Source organism: Siphateles boraxobius, unplaced genomic scaffold, assembly GCF_051911475.1.
Source record: "Siphateles boraxobius isolate OS27281-9 unplaced genomic scaffold, OSU_SipBor_1 5, whole genome shotgun sequence".
NCBI classification, from domain to species: Eukaryota; Metazoa; Chordata; class Actinopteri; order Cypriniformes; family Leuciscidae; genus Siphateles; species Siphateles boraxobius.
In genome coordinates this window covers 30,356,312-30,373,146 of record NW_027509141.1, presented here as the reverse complement: position 1 = coordinate 30,373,146, position 16,835 = coordinate 30,356,312, and the positions used below count along the sequence as shown (strand labels likewise).

Here is a 16,835-nt window from a genome sequence, read left to right as displayed (position 1 = left end):
TCCCGTTGTAAGGCGTTTCATTCTGATGTGCGCTCTGAGCGGACGCGCCACCGTGCTTTCTTATTTCATCTGATATCATATCACTCCTGTTCTGTGTTCCTCAACGTCAGTTTGCACGGTTAGCGTGCAGTTAAATCAGGATCTATGGCGCTTAATGGATATGTATTGACCGCTCTGTGCGCACTTTGGGCAGGGATCTTCGCTCAGGATTCCTCAAAACCCCCCACAACAGGTAATTAAAATATTTTTTCCGTCCTAGTCGTATTGATCATTTCTTATTTGCAATGGATAAATATGTTTAGCATGTTGTCCAGTGTGCGTAAAAGTCGGGTATTAAATACAGCTGCAAATAAACGGTGGACATAGAACTTACCACTACCTAAATGGATTCTGAACTTATGTTACGTTTGCTCTTTTGTTGTAATAAACATAGCAAAGTTATAATAGTTTGTATAGAGGTATTCGGCTAAATAGTATTGTGTCGCCTATAGGCAATAACTGGGATGGTAGTATAGCCTATTGGGCTGTAGTATAATACGGTAGTTATTGAGTTACAATATACAATAGTAGCAACTTACAGAATGAATGACATTTGATCCCATGCAAAATTACACATCTATCCAGAGATGCATGAGGATGTTTGAGTTGGGATAGCCTACTGATTGTTTTAGGCTACAGTATATGCAGCAGATAATTATACTTTAATGCGTCACAAAATATGCTTTAATGTGACTGAAATGAGGATAGTGAGTTATGATTCAGCAGATGCTCTGGAATTGATGATTTGTTAAGTGCAACTTGTTTTTGAAGAAACCGTGTGCCTCTATGCATGAAAGGCTTTGGTTTAGGCCACATTCGTGGATTCTTCATATTAACTGTGCTTAATTTAGTAAATATAAAATGAAATAGTTACTTTAATGTTTAACTGAAGAAAGTTAATCTGATTGGACTGTCCCAAGGAGATTGATTTTAAAGTTTGAAGATTTGATTTGGTAAACTACCATGGCATTGTTGCAGTTACACACACCATACATCTGGATAGATCTGTACATACCTGTATACTGTATCTCAGATACTACCATTTTTAAATTACCTGTAATTTCACATGACTGCATGGTTCAGGTCAGGTCATGCAAATTTCTCACATGTCCTAAATTGACGATTGAGCGTCAAGTTTATCATCCACCAATAGGGGGAGCTCATCATTATTTTTCCAAACTAACCATAGCCTACATGTAATTATCACGATTAGGAAGTGGAGATAAAAGTGTGTAAACATTGAACGTTAATTTATGATGTTACACCCATTCACGCCCTATAACAAAATGTTTTATGTACCTTATTTTACCCCACAATGTGGCATAGTGAACACGAGAATGCATTATACTGTTTACATAAACATTTACTTACAAACTCACATTTAAGCATTTTCCTGAAGTCATGACTGTAAATTTGATAGACTAGACCTGTAAAGCACATATAGTAAGAGCATTGATTTTTGAACCACAGATGAATTTGTGATTCTACTTCTGTCTTCCTGCAGAGTGTCCTGTGGATTTGTTCTTTGTGTTGGACACATCTGAAAGTGTGGCCCTCAGAGCCAAACCTCCAGAGTTCTACATCAACCAGATCAAGACCTTCACTAAGCTCTTCATCGATGAGCTGAAAACCCTGTATGCTATGTCTTGACCAAGATATTTTATAATTTTTGTATTATATCTATCTTTTATCATATATTTATCATATATTATCACAGATGTTTTCATATCATATCTTTGTCATATCTATATATTTTGAAAAGTGGCCCTATTATTCGCTCTTTTTTAGTTTATTTTTTTTACTTTTATTTAGTGTGTTATGTTGCTGCTTGAGCATGAAAAAGCTTTGCAAAGTTACAAAGCACAAATTCCATTTCAAAGGGAGTTAATCTCCATATCAGTGCAGATTGTTTCTGAACTCCCTGAAACGCCAGGATTGTAGTCTTGAGTTTTCATCCGGGAACGTACACGTCACAATATTCCTCATTAAAATAATCCCTGCCCAAGGCATCTCAAACTAAAGGGGGCAAGGCCTGGTTTAGGTGTGTTAAAATTGTGTTATTGAAAGGGGTGTGGCATTTCAGAAACATGCTCTGAGTGGTTAACCAATCACAACACACTGGTCCAGCCCACCAATCAGAGCACATTGCTCTTTTCGGAAGGAGGGGCTTCATAGAGACATTAGATGTGTTCGACTTGAAGCGGTGCTGCTCAGATTATCGGTGTGTGACATCAAAGTACGACTGGAGAGCAGACGGCTCTGTATGTTTTCGAATCGCTCTCATGATACTTTCATGTCACCGATCGGTCTGTGCAGCGCTGCTTCAAGTTAAACACACACCTAGGAACTAAACAGAGCGTTACTGACAGACTGGAAGATGTCACGGTGCGGTGTTGGCAGAAGAAGATGAAGAGGCAAAAAGGCTCCAATACAAACTTTTACTGAATATATACTTCCAACGGGTACAGACAGGCAGGATGAACACACACACTACATAAGACTGACGAAGTAGAACGGAACGGACAGGAACTGACTGAACAGAAAGGAACTAAATACAAAGGTGAACAATGAAGACAACAGCTGAAGACTGTGTGTGATGATGCTGATTGCTGGCAGGTGCGGGTAATGGTGAAGGAGGTGCAGGTGTGGGCCAAGGAGGAAGCTGGGAACTGTAGTACAGACGAGGACTAACACAAGACAGTGACGATGATAATGGCAATGACAAAGACAACTAGGTGGTCACTGACAGAAGAGAGGTGCTGCAAATAATTTAAATGTGTGAAAACATTTTTTTTAAGCTTTCAAGCATTAAAACCTTTTCTAGTAGACCACAAAAACCAAATCAAGACTCTGTAATAGGGCATAATAGGTCTCCTTTAAAGGTGCACAGAGTAAACCAGGCATAGAAAAATCTGTGCATGAAAGGCCTTGGAAAAAACCTTTATTTTTACATGATTGGAGCCCCCTATGGCAGCTGCCATATTGAGATCACATGACCAGGCCAAATCATATCATGTACTTTTTTGTAAGTGCATTGACACCGATAACTGAATTTCTTTAAATTGCGTGCAAGTTTACATGTATTTTTACTTTAATGCTTTGCTACAAATGTCATTTGATTTGTTGACAGGCAATATCCTTGTAATCGTGAAATGACGTGGAACTCAGGAGCGCTGCACTACAGTGACGACACCGAGCTGGTGATGGAATTAGTTGACCTGAAAACAAAACGCGCTGACCTGAAGGCTGCCATAGACAAAATAAATTACATAGGCAAAGGAACGTACACCGACTGTGCCATAAAGGATGGTATCGCTGAGCTGCTTCGAGCGTATGTTCATTTTGGCATTATTTGAAACTACATATGCATTTTAAAATACATACATACATACATACATACATACATCTGCTTGCAGGGGCTCCCACTATCATGAGAATAAGTACATTGTGGTGGTCACGGATGGTCACCCTGTGACCGGCTACAAGGAGCCATGTGGTGGGATCCAGGAGGCTGCCAATGAAGCACGACAACACGCCATCAAAGTGTTCGCTGTCGCCATCACACCTGACCAGGAGGTACTGTACAGTACATAAAATAAATGCTACTTCAATCTGAAGTGCATTGCATTATGTTTTTTAACATGCATACAATTGATGCAAATAAGGACTTTTCAAGTAGATACTGTATAACTTTACTTGAAAACCATTGTGCATGAAAAGTATCATCCAAACTGCCTGATTTATATCATACTCAAATCAGGCAAGTGCTCTTTCAAAATGGCAAGCTTCAATATGATTGTCTGGATTTAAAATTTCAGGGAATGAATGTGCACTTCACTTTAACACAGTTTTTTATTACATATAAAAAAGGTTGCGTTTATCATAGTTCCTACAATGAGTGCGTAAACTACTATTTTTGCCAAAGTTTACAAGGTGCATGCCATTTAATGTTTGAAAAATATTTAAGATTTTGGTGACACTTTAATTTGATAGTCCACTTTAGACATTCGACTAACCTTGCAACTACATGCCAGCTAACTCTTATTAAATAATTAGTAGACTGTTAAGTTAGGGTTAGTAAAAAGACCAAAAGAACCAAAGGTTAGCAGATATTATACAGACAAACTATTCTACTGATTGGTAGTTGACATGTACTGTAGTTGCAATGCTACTTATAGTTAGTAGAATGTCTAAAGTGGACTAAGTGTTACCAAGATTTTTATTTGAAATAATTAATACCAAGTAAACAATACAAAAACCACCACTTAGCAGTAAATCATAAGTCATAAGTGTAAGTGGGCACCAATGATAAGCAGCAATGTGGAGTTGTTTATGCCGATTGGTCAAAAGTCTGACCACAAAAGATTTACATATAAAGTGATGCTCTTTGTGAGAAAGAGAATTTTTTTTTCTCATGCAGATGTATTTGGCCAAGCCATAATTTTTCCCTTTTCTTTCAACTCTATTCTTCCCAGGACACCAGACTGTCTGTCATTGCAACAGATGTGAACTACAGACAGAACTTCACCGCTGCAGACAACTCCCGCTCCACACAACTGAGCTCTATACGCTCCATCATCAACATGATTGTGAGTGTCGTTACACAAACGCACCACAACGAGGATGATTATGTGGTTTTCCTGTGGATTTATGAGTCAGACTGGCAAAAACACATATAGAATTGGTTTTGCAAAAAGAAAAATAATTATGAATCTGCTTGAAATTGCATGATCAAATATTTATTTGAGAAAAGTTGAATTGGCATTGACATTGTGTGCCTTGAGCTATATACACTATACCATTCAAAGTTTGAGGTCAGTAATTTAAAAAAAAATTTTTTAGAAAGCAGTTAATTTAAATTGTAATGATGTTTCACAATATTAAAAGTTTTTCGGTATTTTTGGTCAAATAAATGCAGCCTTGATGAGCATAATATACTTTTTTTTCACCCACAGCGTTTCAACTCGTATATTTCGTATATCAGCGTACATATTACTAAAATCAATTCTACTTAATGGCTTAATGCATTTATTTGTTTATTAATACTGTTTTCTTTAAACACATGAGCTCAGCGAAGGGAATTCCACAACCTGAACTTCCTTTATCTGTCCACCATCAATATTGGCAGCCCATTGTAACATTTGAGCTCAAGCCATTTGTGTGTAGATGTTTCTAATGTTGTCCTCTTCCCTTTTTTTCTTTTCATTCTAGACAAATGAAACAAAGGAAGTGGTATGTTGCTTTCCTTCAGCTTTTGCACATTTGTATAGAATACCTTCATTTTGTACATTACTAAATTAATTTTGTTTTATAAATCTTTCCTTCAGTGCTGCTCATTTGACTGCCACGTAAGTGATATTACTTGTCTAACCCATTTAAACAAGTCGTTATGGATATTTTCTGTTTCTAACTGTTTCATACAATATTTTCACAGGCCCCTGGAGGCCCTCCGGGACTCCCTGGAGACCAAGGACAAAGAGTGAGTATTAATAAAATATATTTTTATGTCTTTATGTTGCCTCTCCATCCATCTACATATATTCATGTTAAATTCACTCTCAGTATGCACAGGGGTCTGTGGCCTAACCTTTCCTTTTCGTGCAGGGAGAGACTGGAAGACCAGGCATGCCGGGAGAGAAAGGAGATGTTGGTCCTCCGGTTAGTATCTGCTATCTGCTTTTGCTAGATAAATGCACTTTTAGAAGTGATAGTGGGTGTTTGTAGGCATAAGTCAAGTCAAGTCAAGTGACCTTTATTGTCATTCTTCTTTATGTAGAGACATACTAAAGAACTAAATGTCATGCTTTACAAGACGATGTTACATATAACATAAATACACATAGCCTTTGTGAAATCTTCAGTGGGGAAATCTTTTGCCCTCACACGAAATTCGTGTGGATTCATATATATATATAATATGGAGTGATCGAATTCTAATCCTTTCAGGCGGATTCAAGACCCCTCCGCTTTGCGTCGGGGTCCTGATCAACCTGTCAGGGTTCTATTCGCTATAACAACTGCCTCGCTCTACATTATCCCTTACATATATATATATAACAAGACAGGGAACAGTCAACAGTGTACTTCCATTGAGACTAACACAGAGTTTGAGTTTAAGAAAAAGAAAAAAAACAAGAAAGAAAGAGGAGCAAGGATGGAGACAAACAGGTAGCCGATATAGACATCAAAGAAAAAAAAAACTAAAATAGTACATATTTTGACAGAGATAGACATAGAGTTTCACACTTTCTATTATGTTTTTTTAAACATTTGAAACAAGTATGGATATGATATTTAAATCACACTTAAAAAAGTGAAAACTCCACTTTTCACTTTTTTTCACTTTTAAAAATCTCCATTTTTACTGACAACCAGCTATGTATATCGTACCAAAATTTAGAAGTAACCTCACAGTAAAAGAATAGGTGATCAATTGTTTAAGGAAAAGTTTATTCAGATATTACACTATTGAAATTACTAGATTCCTCCCACATATATTCGCTGAAGAACAGTAAATGTGACCGCATCTTAAGGTAAAAATTGTGTCTAATAAATGTTCCATGTGTCTCCGGATCTCTTTGTTGAGAATCCAAACAAAGCAAAACCCTCGACTGACCACGAGGTCCAGCGTCTTTCATCTTCTGCAGCTGTTACAATTTCAATGACCTGTCAAAATGAGTTTTTTCTCTGAATTTGCTGGTGGACTTCCTGTCTGCCACATGCTCACAATTATTCTATGTTTGTAAGGATGTTTTTAGATATTTGGCCCTCATAAGTATCATAAAACAAGCACACACACTGGAAAACATCCAGCTAAGCTATTAAACAGTGTTAGATTTTGCTGTATTTGGCCGAGCAGTGGTTTTGGTTGGCTCGCCAATGCATTAGATTTCTCCAATACAAAAATTAAGTAACCTTGACCAGAGTTCTTGTGGGGAGAAGAATTTATTGAATGTTTGTAGTGTAGCACAGTTCTTCAGCATTGATGTTAGCCTGCTGCCCTTCAACAATCTTAACCCAAAGCTCTGTTTGTGAGACAGAACTTAATACATGAAGACAAATGGGCTACAAACAATAGAAAACTGTTTGGGCCTCCCACAGGAGATCGATCTACCCTGCAATCTACTCTGAGCAATGCTGTTTCTTTTTCATTCACACCAATCAGTTTCTCTGGGCCATACACCTGTATGGGCCATTGAGTTTCTATAGGCCATACATCTGAATGGGCCATTTGGTTCACAGACACAGATAGAGTTGATTACATCTGAGGCACAGTAACAATTTAAATGCATCTGACTAAATGAAAATACACAGAATCTTTCAACAGCATATGGTGACTGAGCCAGCTATTCTATTATTTTTACAGTGAATGCTGATTTTGTAGACAACACTATAATTACAGCATACAGTTGACTCTAAAAGGCCCTGTAGGAATTGTTTCTTGAAGATACGATCTTGATTACTTTATTCCAAGTTTTTCCATTGTTTATTCTCACGTCAGGTCAGTTAATATGGCCACTAGTAGTTTGAGGGGATCTTAATAGGGGTTGAGGGAGCATCCAAATGTCTCTCTATTAGTTCTTTATACCACACTGCAAAACTCGTTTTGGCATTCTCTCTGATCTTTGCTCTACTTCTCCTATTAGGGAAATCCTGGTGATCCCGGGCCAGTCGGTTACCAAGGAATGAAGGTCTGTCTTCCGCTCTCTCTCACAAATATTTACATTCTGTTTATATTACAGTTGATTTGTGAATTCTTGCTGAAGTGATAATCTATACTATTTTCCTTTCCTTCCAGGGAGACCAAGGAAAAAGAGGTGATAAGGTAAAAGAGACAGAGCTTCCTTGCTGATTCAGTGGACATTTTTATTAAAAGCACATTCCAACAGTCTGCAGTTGATTATTTAATCTCATAATTCATTCAAGAACTGCAAACTGCAAAACTGCTAATGCACTCTTGTTTTATCTGCAGGGAGATAGAGGTCATAAAGGCTTAAAGGTGAGCTTATTTATTACTCTCTTTAATTATGTAGTTTTGCCAATCAGAAGTTGTATACCATGCTGAATTGAATCCCAATTCTACTTTTAGGGAGACAAAGGTTACAGTGGTCTTGATGGCATCGATGGACGTAAGGTAAATGCTCATGTCCTCTTCTTATGTGACACAAATCATTATTTTAAAGGGGAAATTCTGTATCCTTTACCAATGGAACACAAAAGGAGACATTTTGTACAATGTTTGCTGCTATTTTCTGTTCTGTTGAGTTTAGAACTGTCAAGGTCTAAAAATGACTAATAAACACCATAAAGGTGTGATTAAAATGGTCTATACACTCTTAAAAGTAAAGGTTCCTAAAGTTTCATAATGATGACAAAGAACCCCACATAACCTTTCTTGTAACAGTTTCCTATAAGAAACATTTTTAGTCTAAGTGTGAAATTTTAATAATCTAAAGAAACTTTTCCACTATAAAGAACCTTTTGGAAAGGTTTGTAAAGGTTCTTCATGTAACCATCGATGGCAATAAGGAAACTTTCATTTTTAAGTGCATGACTACATTTAAAAAAAAAAAGACAAAACTGAAAATTAGGTTATATAAATCTGAAAATTCCTATCCACCATAGTTTTCACATCTTTTTTGTTATCCGTGTTCATGTACATTCACTCGCCTGGTCTGATGTCAGTGGCGATTGCTCACAAGACATGCATTCTTCATGTAACTAGCTACGTTTACATGGAGACCATTTGTTTCAATCGGAATTAAATCATTCCAATTGATGAATCCGAACATACTGTTTACATGAACGCTAAATAAAGTGATAGCATGTAAACGTTTATATGTCACATGCTTCAAATCAGAATTTATCTTATAAAATGCGCACACTGCACGACTATACTGAGTTTCCCGCTGTTGGAACATACTCACCATCCTCCTACCACAGCTTCTTTTCTTTGTTTTAAAAAACAGACTTTATATTAATTTATTTCGGGTCCTTATTATGAGCTGCTATTCAAGCAGCAAAATCACACCTTCCTGTGCCCAAAACAAGGTGTTTGTGTATGAGAGTCCAAAGCGAGACATTGGACAACATTGTCTTGCACTGCTTTAAATACGATGAGTGGAAAATGAATGTTAGATTGACACTGCAGTCATTTATAATACTATATTCAACAACAACAGCTTCTTCCGTGTTTCATACATCATTATGCCATTTCTACGTCATTGCACAACGTTCCAGTTTTAGTTTTCAATTCGATTAATTGCACTTTATTTTACGCTATGTGCACTTACTTGTTCTTACAGTGTACTTGCCTAAGAAAGTACTGGTTAATATAAGGTAACAACATGGGTTAGGTTCAGGGTTAGTACCTAGTTATTACCCAGTTATGTAATGGGTAATATAATAATTATGGGTAATTATAATATAATAATTAATCTAATATAAGTATGTACATGGTTGAATAGGACTATAAAATAAATGGTCACATGTGACTTTTTTTATTCCGACTGCTACTAGTCTGATTACTATCGGATTATTAGGGTCCATTTAAATGCAGCTACTGATGTCAGAGATTTTTAGAAGAAAAAAAAGCTTAACATTTTGTTCTGTCCTTCATACAAATGTATCATATGACTGTTAGAAGACTTAGAATACACAGTGCAAAAACTGATTGGTACATCTCTTATTTAATATTTTGTCAGCGCCACGTCTACTGTACATTCACTGGTATTGTGCAGAAAAGAGCAGTGTGAATGTTCTGCAAAATATCTTCTTTTGTGTTCCACAAAAGTATACAAGTTAAACGTGAAATATTCCTGTGGTATCTCCCTATAAAATTGGTTTTTAATACACTGCTTTTAGATATGACATTATTTTTCTCTCATTCCTGTGCTGCTTTCTCTGGCATCCTGTGTCAGATTTCAGGTTAACAGTATGTGAACAAAAGATACAGAAAATTTGGCATGGCTGTCTGTCTTGTCTGTCTGACACTTTATTCCATTTCTGCTTTGTCTCTTTTTAAGTGTATCTGCCGTTTGGGCCAAAAGCCTAGTCTTGTGTCTCTTCCCTTGACTTTACTTGGTCTTCATCCTTTAGTTGTTTTGCTCCTCAATTAGTTCTCAACATGTGCTGTAACTCTTTTCAGGGCATTTTCCACCCAACAAATCAGTGTGCCTTGTCTTTATTCCCCCATCTGCACATGAAACATCTCAACTCACATTAAAACTTTATCATGTGATGTGATATACGACACATATTTCTTTCTGTTGTTATTTTCCGTCTCTTTATTGCATGCAGTCTTGTTTTGAAAGATCTTTTTCCTCTGTATGTCTTCACTGTTTCTTAGTGTGATGTCACCCTCAACATAGTTAAATGCAGTTCAAGGTGTTTGACTCCCACCATGAAGAAGAGTGTTTATATTTTGTGTGTTTGTATTATATTTCATAGGGTGAGCCGGGATTTGCTGGCCTTCCAGGCTGCAAAGGGTCACCAGGTCCAGATGTAAGTATAACTGTTGCATCTCAAAAGGATGTCAAATAATCAACAGAACTGAATGACTGGTTAATACACCACATTTACTTATGGCTATATTATAATATTAATATTCTGGTTACTAATTTAAAAGCTTTGTAATATAATCTGTACAAAGGAAAGATTGGTAAAGGATCTTCTGCTTTTGTAAATCTAATTTCAAATAATCAATTTTCCATCCTCTTGGAATTGCCGAAAAATCACATTCTGAGTTGAAGGAAATTTGTTTTATGTACAGTAAAAATATCTAAATATCTTTTAAATGATTTTTAAAAAATACCAGATAAACAAACACCCTATTGTATAGGTTACATTAGGTTTATAATTCAAACAAATAAAAAAAATGTTAATGCCAATTTTCCAATGGTGTGAGATATTCCTATCCTAGATCTGACATACTCATGTTCTACATATTCAAGATACATTCAAATAAAACAAGTCTTAATGTCTTAAAACGATCTTGTTTGGTAATATTAATTAAGAAAATGATTTGAAATTACCCCAGGCTATAGATCCACATGTTTAGATATCAGAATTTAATTGGATGAGAAAATGGATATCACTCTACTATAAAACATCACCTCAATAGGACTGCAGATGCTCCCGCCCTTTTGAGCAATGTTCATTGGCTGCGTGATGTGTCAATCAGTTTTATGAGTGTCTGTTTCCACTCCAGTCTGCATCTGGAGACCAGGACAGAGGATGTTTGCCTCTTGAACAGCCAAACACTTACCAAATTTGACATCCAAACTGCTCTCAGAACTCTCAGAGTATTTGTACTTTGTTTAGATTCTGTAGTAAAGAATATACTAAACGAAAAGTAGGATATATGGTTGTATGTTCTTCTTCTTTATTTATAAATAAACCTTTTTATTTTATATTGTAGGGCTTGCAAGGAGAAGCAGGTCCTAAAGGAGACCCCGGCCCATATGGAACCAAAGGAGAAAAAGTAAGGGATGAAAATTAGTCTGCATTTAAAAAAAATGATGATTCAAAATGTAGAGCGTGCTAGAACCTATGATCATAAGATCATAAGAGTTCTCAGTATATAAATATATAATTAATAACACATATTTTAAATGACTTTTTAATATCTGTCCAACCAATATCAATATCCATCTCTGAGGTTTCTTTTCTAGAGCTCAGTAGAGTTTAATGAGTTCTTAGCAGTGGCAACTGCTGGTCTTTCAAAGAGGGGAAGCTCATTTTTGGCCTACATCATTAAAATTGTCCATTTATTTATAGCTTAGCTAGCCTAGCCTACTGTATGAATGAATGAATGAATGAATGAACAAACGATCTAAAAAAAAAATATTTTTTTAAAAACAAGGAATGTGGTGTATAATTGTGTGAAATGTATGACGAAAATTGGCTTGCAATTTCACCAAGCAAATACCAAGAAATAGGTTGCAGCAATTTGCCTTTCGACTACACTTGCAAAAGTGGAATGGGAATGTATGAGAAGGAAATCGAGTCAGCTGATTCTGAACGAACTCGTCTTCGAGATGAACGTGTTCTAACGTATTTTTAGTCAATAAAATGTTAACTAGGCTACATGTTTGACCATTAATTTTTTTGACATTATTGGGGAAGCCGAGCTTCCCTTGCAGTCTTAAAGAAATCCCTACTGGTTCTTAGATAGGTTTCATTTAAGTGTTACATTTGTTTTTAAACTCTCCTAAACTTGCCTATTTATTTTCAGGATAAATAAAATAGAAATAAATAATACAATGTTTGCATAAAGTATACACTACCTTTAATTTTTTCAAAAATAAGTATCTTATGTTCAGAAAGGCAGCATTTATTTGATGAAACATACAGTGAAAACAGTAAAATTGTTAAATAGTGTTAGAATTTACCTGTTTTCTATTTTGATATATTTTAACATTTAATTTATTCCTGTGATGGCAACACTGAATTTTCAGCATTATTACTCTAGTCTTCAGTGTCACATGATCCTTCAGAAATCATTATAATATGCTGATTTGCTGCTCAAGAAACATTTCCTATCACTATCATCATTGAAAACAGTTGTGCAGCTTTTTGTGAAAACCATTATCCGTTTTTTTTAGTTTTTTTTTTTTTGAATACTTGGATGTATACAAGGTCTTTATTGTCACTTTTGATCAATTAAATGCTGAATAAAAGTTCTTGCCTTAGGAGCATTTGATGGGAAATATGAGTTCATACTGAGATCTCTGACTTTTGATCGCAGGCTTAATTTTGACAAATCTGTGCAAAATCTGAGACATTTTCTCAGTAGACACATGGAATTATTGGATCTTTTTCTCAGAAGAAACATCTGAGAAGATCGAGACTTGAGCAAAAGTCTCCATTTGCTCTACATTTATTTACCAGTTCTGTCTTAGAGAGATATAATTTGTAATATTGGCTTCTTTTGAGCAGTTAAACATTATTAAACTTTCTTTCTTGCTTTCAGGGAGATCCTGGTAAAGATGGTGAATCAGGAAGACCTGGAAACTACGGACCTTCAGGTGCCAAGGTACAGAGGAACATGATATATTGATGTATTTTACATCATGATTTTATTTGGCTGGTAAATGTTACAATATAGTTTAGTTCTGTTTTACTGGTGGTGTTCGACTTTATACAGAATGGATCTTTACAGTATACAGTTTTCAAAGGACATTGGCCTATCTGCAATCTCTGTGCTTGTTGTTTTAGGGAGACCGGGGTCCTCGTGGTGCCAATGGTGATAAAGGCGAGAGAGGAAATGATGTAAGGATCTTTTTTTTTTTACCTTTTCAAAGGATGGGATTCTAAACATGCAATGTACTTATGTCTGACAGATGTGAATTTAGTGTTATCTAATGGTTTCTTCCATGTCTTGTACTGTTTTCAGGGACCAGCAGGACCAAACGGCCCAATCGGAGACAGAGTAATCAAACATTTATATTTACTTCTGTTCTTGTAGCTTGTAATGTGAATGGTTGTGTTTTATGCTGTTTGCAAATGGGGGTTCTTTTGCATTTTTATATTTGAGGGTAAAGATATGCAGACGGTCTGAACAGATGTTTTTTTCTGTTTTAGGGCACATCTGGTGAAAAAGGTGAACAAGGTTCCCGTGGTAACAGAGGGCCCAGAGGCGAGCTTGTGAGTATCCACCTTATTTTTAATAAGGCCACTTCTAGTTATTTTAGCTGTAAAAATAATAGTGTGAAATAAGGTGGATATGAGAAAATATCCCACAATGCATCTTTTCCAAACATAAAGTTAAAAACCCTCCTAATAATTTAAATGCAACTTAAAATGACATTTGCAAGCCATTTCATTTAAAGGTGCAGTAAGTGCCAGTAAGTTCCTTCCCGCTTCGGTCTCTCCAGCACTGGAAAGCTTTTCTCATATTATCGTGGGTCCTAAAGCTCTTGCCTGATCATAACCTTTATTTTCCCAGTGATATTCCTCTGACCTTTTCTTTACAATGCAATACAATCTCTTTCAACAGTCTTTCTTCAAATCTCCCTCTTTCTCACTCTCTCCTCCTCCATCATGAGTGGACACGCCCCCTGCTGCTGATTGGCTACAAGTTTATTGAGGCGCTCAGGCCGATCCTCATTTTTCAACAGGGTTTTTTTTTTAAATCGCTTACTGCCCCTTTAACACTTTCCCCGCCATTGACGAGATCTTTTCACAGTTTACATTTTATTGAAACAACGTGCAAATTAATCACACACATTTCATGTTTCATGCATTTCATGCTGACTTAAAGGATACTGTATTCTCACTGATGAGTGAAATGGCTCTGGTGACTCTCTTATTAATCAAATACACATTTTTATAAGTTAAACATATCTGACATAAATTATATTATCCACAGATGTACATAATTTCTGTTTCAAACAAATTCATTAGATATTAAGTATGCATGTTCTGTTCTGTAAATTACTTTGACAACTTAAGCCTTAAGTGTTTATGTATAATATATAATAAAATACTTTGTAGTCAAGTCACCTTTATTTATATAGCGCTTTATAAAATACAGATTGTTTCAAACCAGCTTCACAGTAGTAATAAACAGTGGTAATGTTGCAAAGTTCTTCAATTATAAAACAAACTCATTTCAACTATAAAAAAGATTGATAGAATTGAAGTTAATGTGAACTTTTAACTCTGACAGGGTGAACCTGGGCCCCGGGGTGAGCAAGGACGTGAGGGATCATCTGGGTCAAACGGAGACCCGGTGAGTGACGAAAACCATCATGACTTCTTTAAAGCAGATTTTGAGTATGTAAGATTGTGTAAAGTCCTTTAGCATTACCCTGCCTGAGCTGAGACACTGCAGAAGGCTCAAATCACAAACCTCGAACATTTTATCATATTTATACATTTATCCGCTTTCTTAAAAGTCCAGAACTATACATTGCAGAATTGTGTAGTAGCCTATGTAAGACATAAGACCTTACACTAAAGCTTGAACATGGATGAAAGCTTATGACCTCAGGACACAGGCATTCTGAGAGGCCCTCTGAATCTCTGAGATCATTGGACCTCTGGGCTGTGTTAGAAAGTAACATGAGGAACAAAGACATACGTCTTGTGGTTCCGCCATTTGTGATGGTTTAGGCTGTGGGAGGAGAAAGAACAAAAGATATATAAGTTCCAAAGGTCAGATGGACTCCAGATGGACGTTGTTAGACCAGCCGGGTGAGTTCAGACATGAGCAGCAGATACAGTTCAACAGATGTATTTCAATACCTAAAAGTATACAAATGTTCTTCCCTGACAGAAATATCTTACACTTTATTTAGTAAAAGATGGCGTCATTTTAAGATGTAGGGTCGACTGAGTGTCTGAATCTCATTAAGATCCTCCATCCAGGCCATAATCACATAAAACAATGTAGATTATTTTAAATTAAAGAGCACTAGTGATAGTTTTATGTGTCCTCTCGTAAATAATAAAGAAGAGTTTAGAAAAGCAATGGAATACATTTAATTGTTCATAGTATGCATAACCAATATTAGAAGACCTTTTGGAAGCCCATTACATAAATAAAAACTATGCAAATAAGAAATTATGCTAAAAAGTCATAATTATAAAATAAAAAGTGGGCCCCAACATAAAGCAAAGGGGTCTTATATTGCTCTAAATTATTTAGCAATAATGCCTGTCTGACTGTTAATTATCCAACAACTTATCACACATATTTTTTAAATAAATAAATGCATAAATAGATAAATCAGATTAATATGATATGATATTTTATTTTTATTAAATTATTTTATTTTATTTAGTGAGAAAAAAAGTGTCAGCTATTCCACTAATATCATAGGTACTTCTCAAAAAACTAATTTGGTGCTCTTAGCCAGCCTAGCCAGACATTTGGCTTGTTTTAGAGGGTTTTTAAGCACTTTTCTTATGTGAAATAAGCTAGCCATACTAGCTTGGCCAGTCAGTGATACCAGTTGAAGTAGTTTTTTTTTTAAAGCAGGGACCACATGTGTATATTGTGTTCAACTCAAGATGTTTTTAACCAATCAGAATAAAGCGTTTAACAGAGTGGTATAATGTTTTATATTTTATTTAATGCATCTCCTGTCAGATAAATTAACAATAAACAGCATCATTTTTGTCTCAAACAAACCTGCTTGAATGGTTTTTAGGCGTTGAGTAACATTCATTAGAATGCTTCAGGTTTAGGAAGGACATTGTGAGTGATTACACATGCCAGACCTGACTCATTTACATTTATTCATTTAGCTGACGCCTTTATCCAAAGCGACTTACAATTGCTATATTTCAGAGGTCGCACGCCTCTGGAGCAACTAGGGGTTAAGTGTCTTGCTCAGGGACACATTGGTGTCTCACAGTGGATTCGAACCCAGGTTTCTCACACCAAAGACATGTGTCTTATCCACTGCGCCATCACCACCGATTACGACTCAAGATTTCACAGCTGAAACAAGCTATTCTGCTGAGATTTCGACCTTGGATTCTTGAGGCTTACAACATCACCAGCTGCACAACAGAACTCCATGCATGCTTGGTCTGTCAGCACTTGACCGCTCTCTAAAGCACTTGTAAACTACCAGGCCAACTGCGAGCAGAAGAACACATTTCTGATGCCTCTCAGGACTCTAAATTTCCTGTGCAGCTTTACGTGAGAGTGTTTAGAACATGTGCGTGCAGAACGGTTCCTCAGATTAATGGTTTTCTCAAAATCATCTGTTTCTCAAAAACAGCAGTTTGTACAAGCCCTTTACGCTCTCGCAAAATCTCGGTTAGCGACTAGCGAGAACTGT

General features: G+C 36.2%; 1 protein-coding gene across 1 annotated transcript in view; it reads left to right on the top strand.

The window, feature by feature from the left end:
• LOC143711797 (collagen alpha-1(VI) chain-like) overlaps positions 1 to 16,835 on the top strand; it is a 36,110-nt gene continuing 19,275 nt past the window's right edge. Inside the window, exons 1-20 of the mRNA XM_077203791.1 lie at positions 1 to 232; positions 1,544 to 1,673; positions 3,170 to 3,370; positions 3,456 to 3,615; positions 4,515 to 4,628; positions 5,251 to 5,271; positions 5,367 to 5,387; positions 5,474 to 5,518; positions 5,644 to 5,697; positions 7,686 to 7,730; positions 7,838 to 7,864; positions 8,012 to 8,038; positions 8,129 to 8,173; positions 10,489 to 10,542; positions 11,459 to 11,521; positions 13,013 to 13,075; positions 13,258 to 13,311; positions 13,436 to 13,471; positions 13,624 to 13,686; positions 14,711 to 14,773. Coding sequence (XP_077059906.1) covers positions 145 to 232; positions 1,544 to 1,673; positions 3,170 to 3,370; positions 3,456 to 3,615; positions 4,515 to 4,628; positions 5,251 to 5,271; positions 5,367 to 5,387; positions 5,474 to 5,518; positions 5,644 to 5,697; positions 7,686 to 7,730; positions 7,838 to 7,864; positions 8,012 to 8,038; positions 8,129 to 8,173; positions 10,489 to 10,542; positions 11,459 to 11,521; positions 13,013 to 13,075; positions 13,258 to 13,311; positions 13,436 to 13,471; positions 13,624 to 13,686; positions 14,711 to 14,773 — 1,374 coding nt within the window. The 5' untranslated portion in view covers positions 1 to 144. The remainder of the gene's footprint in view (positions 233 to 1,543; positions 1,674 to 3,169; positions 3,371 to 3,455; positions 3,616 to 4,514; positions 4,629 to 5,250; positions 5,272 to 5,366; positions 5,388 to 5,473; positions 5,519 to 5,643; positions 5,698 to 7,685; positions 7,731 to 7,837; positions 7,865 to 8,011; positions 8,039 to 8,128; positions 8,174 to 10,488; positions 10,543 to 11,458; positions 11,522 to 13,012; positions 13,076 to 13,257; positions 13,312 to 13,435; positions 13,472 to 13,623; positions 13,687 to 14,710; positions 14,774 to 16,835) is intronic.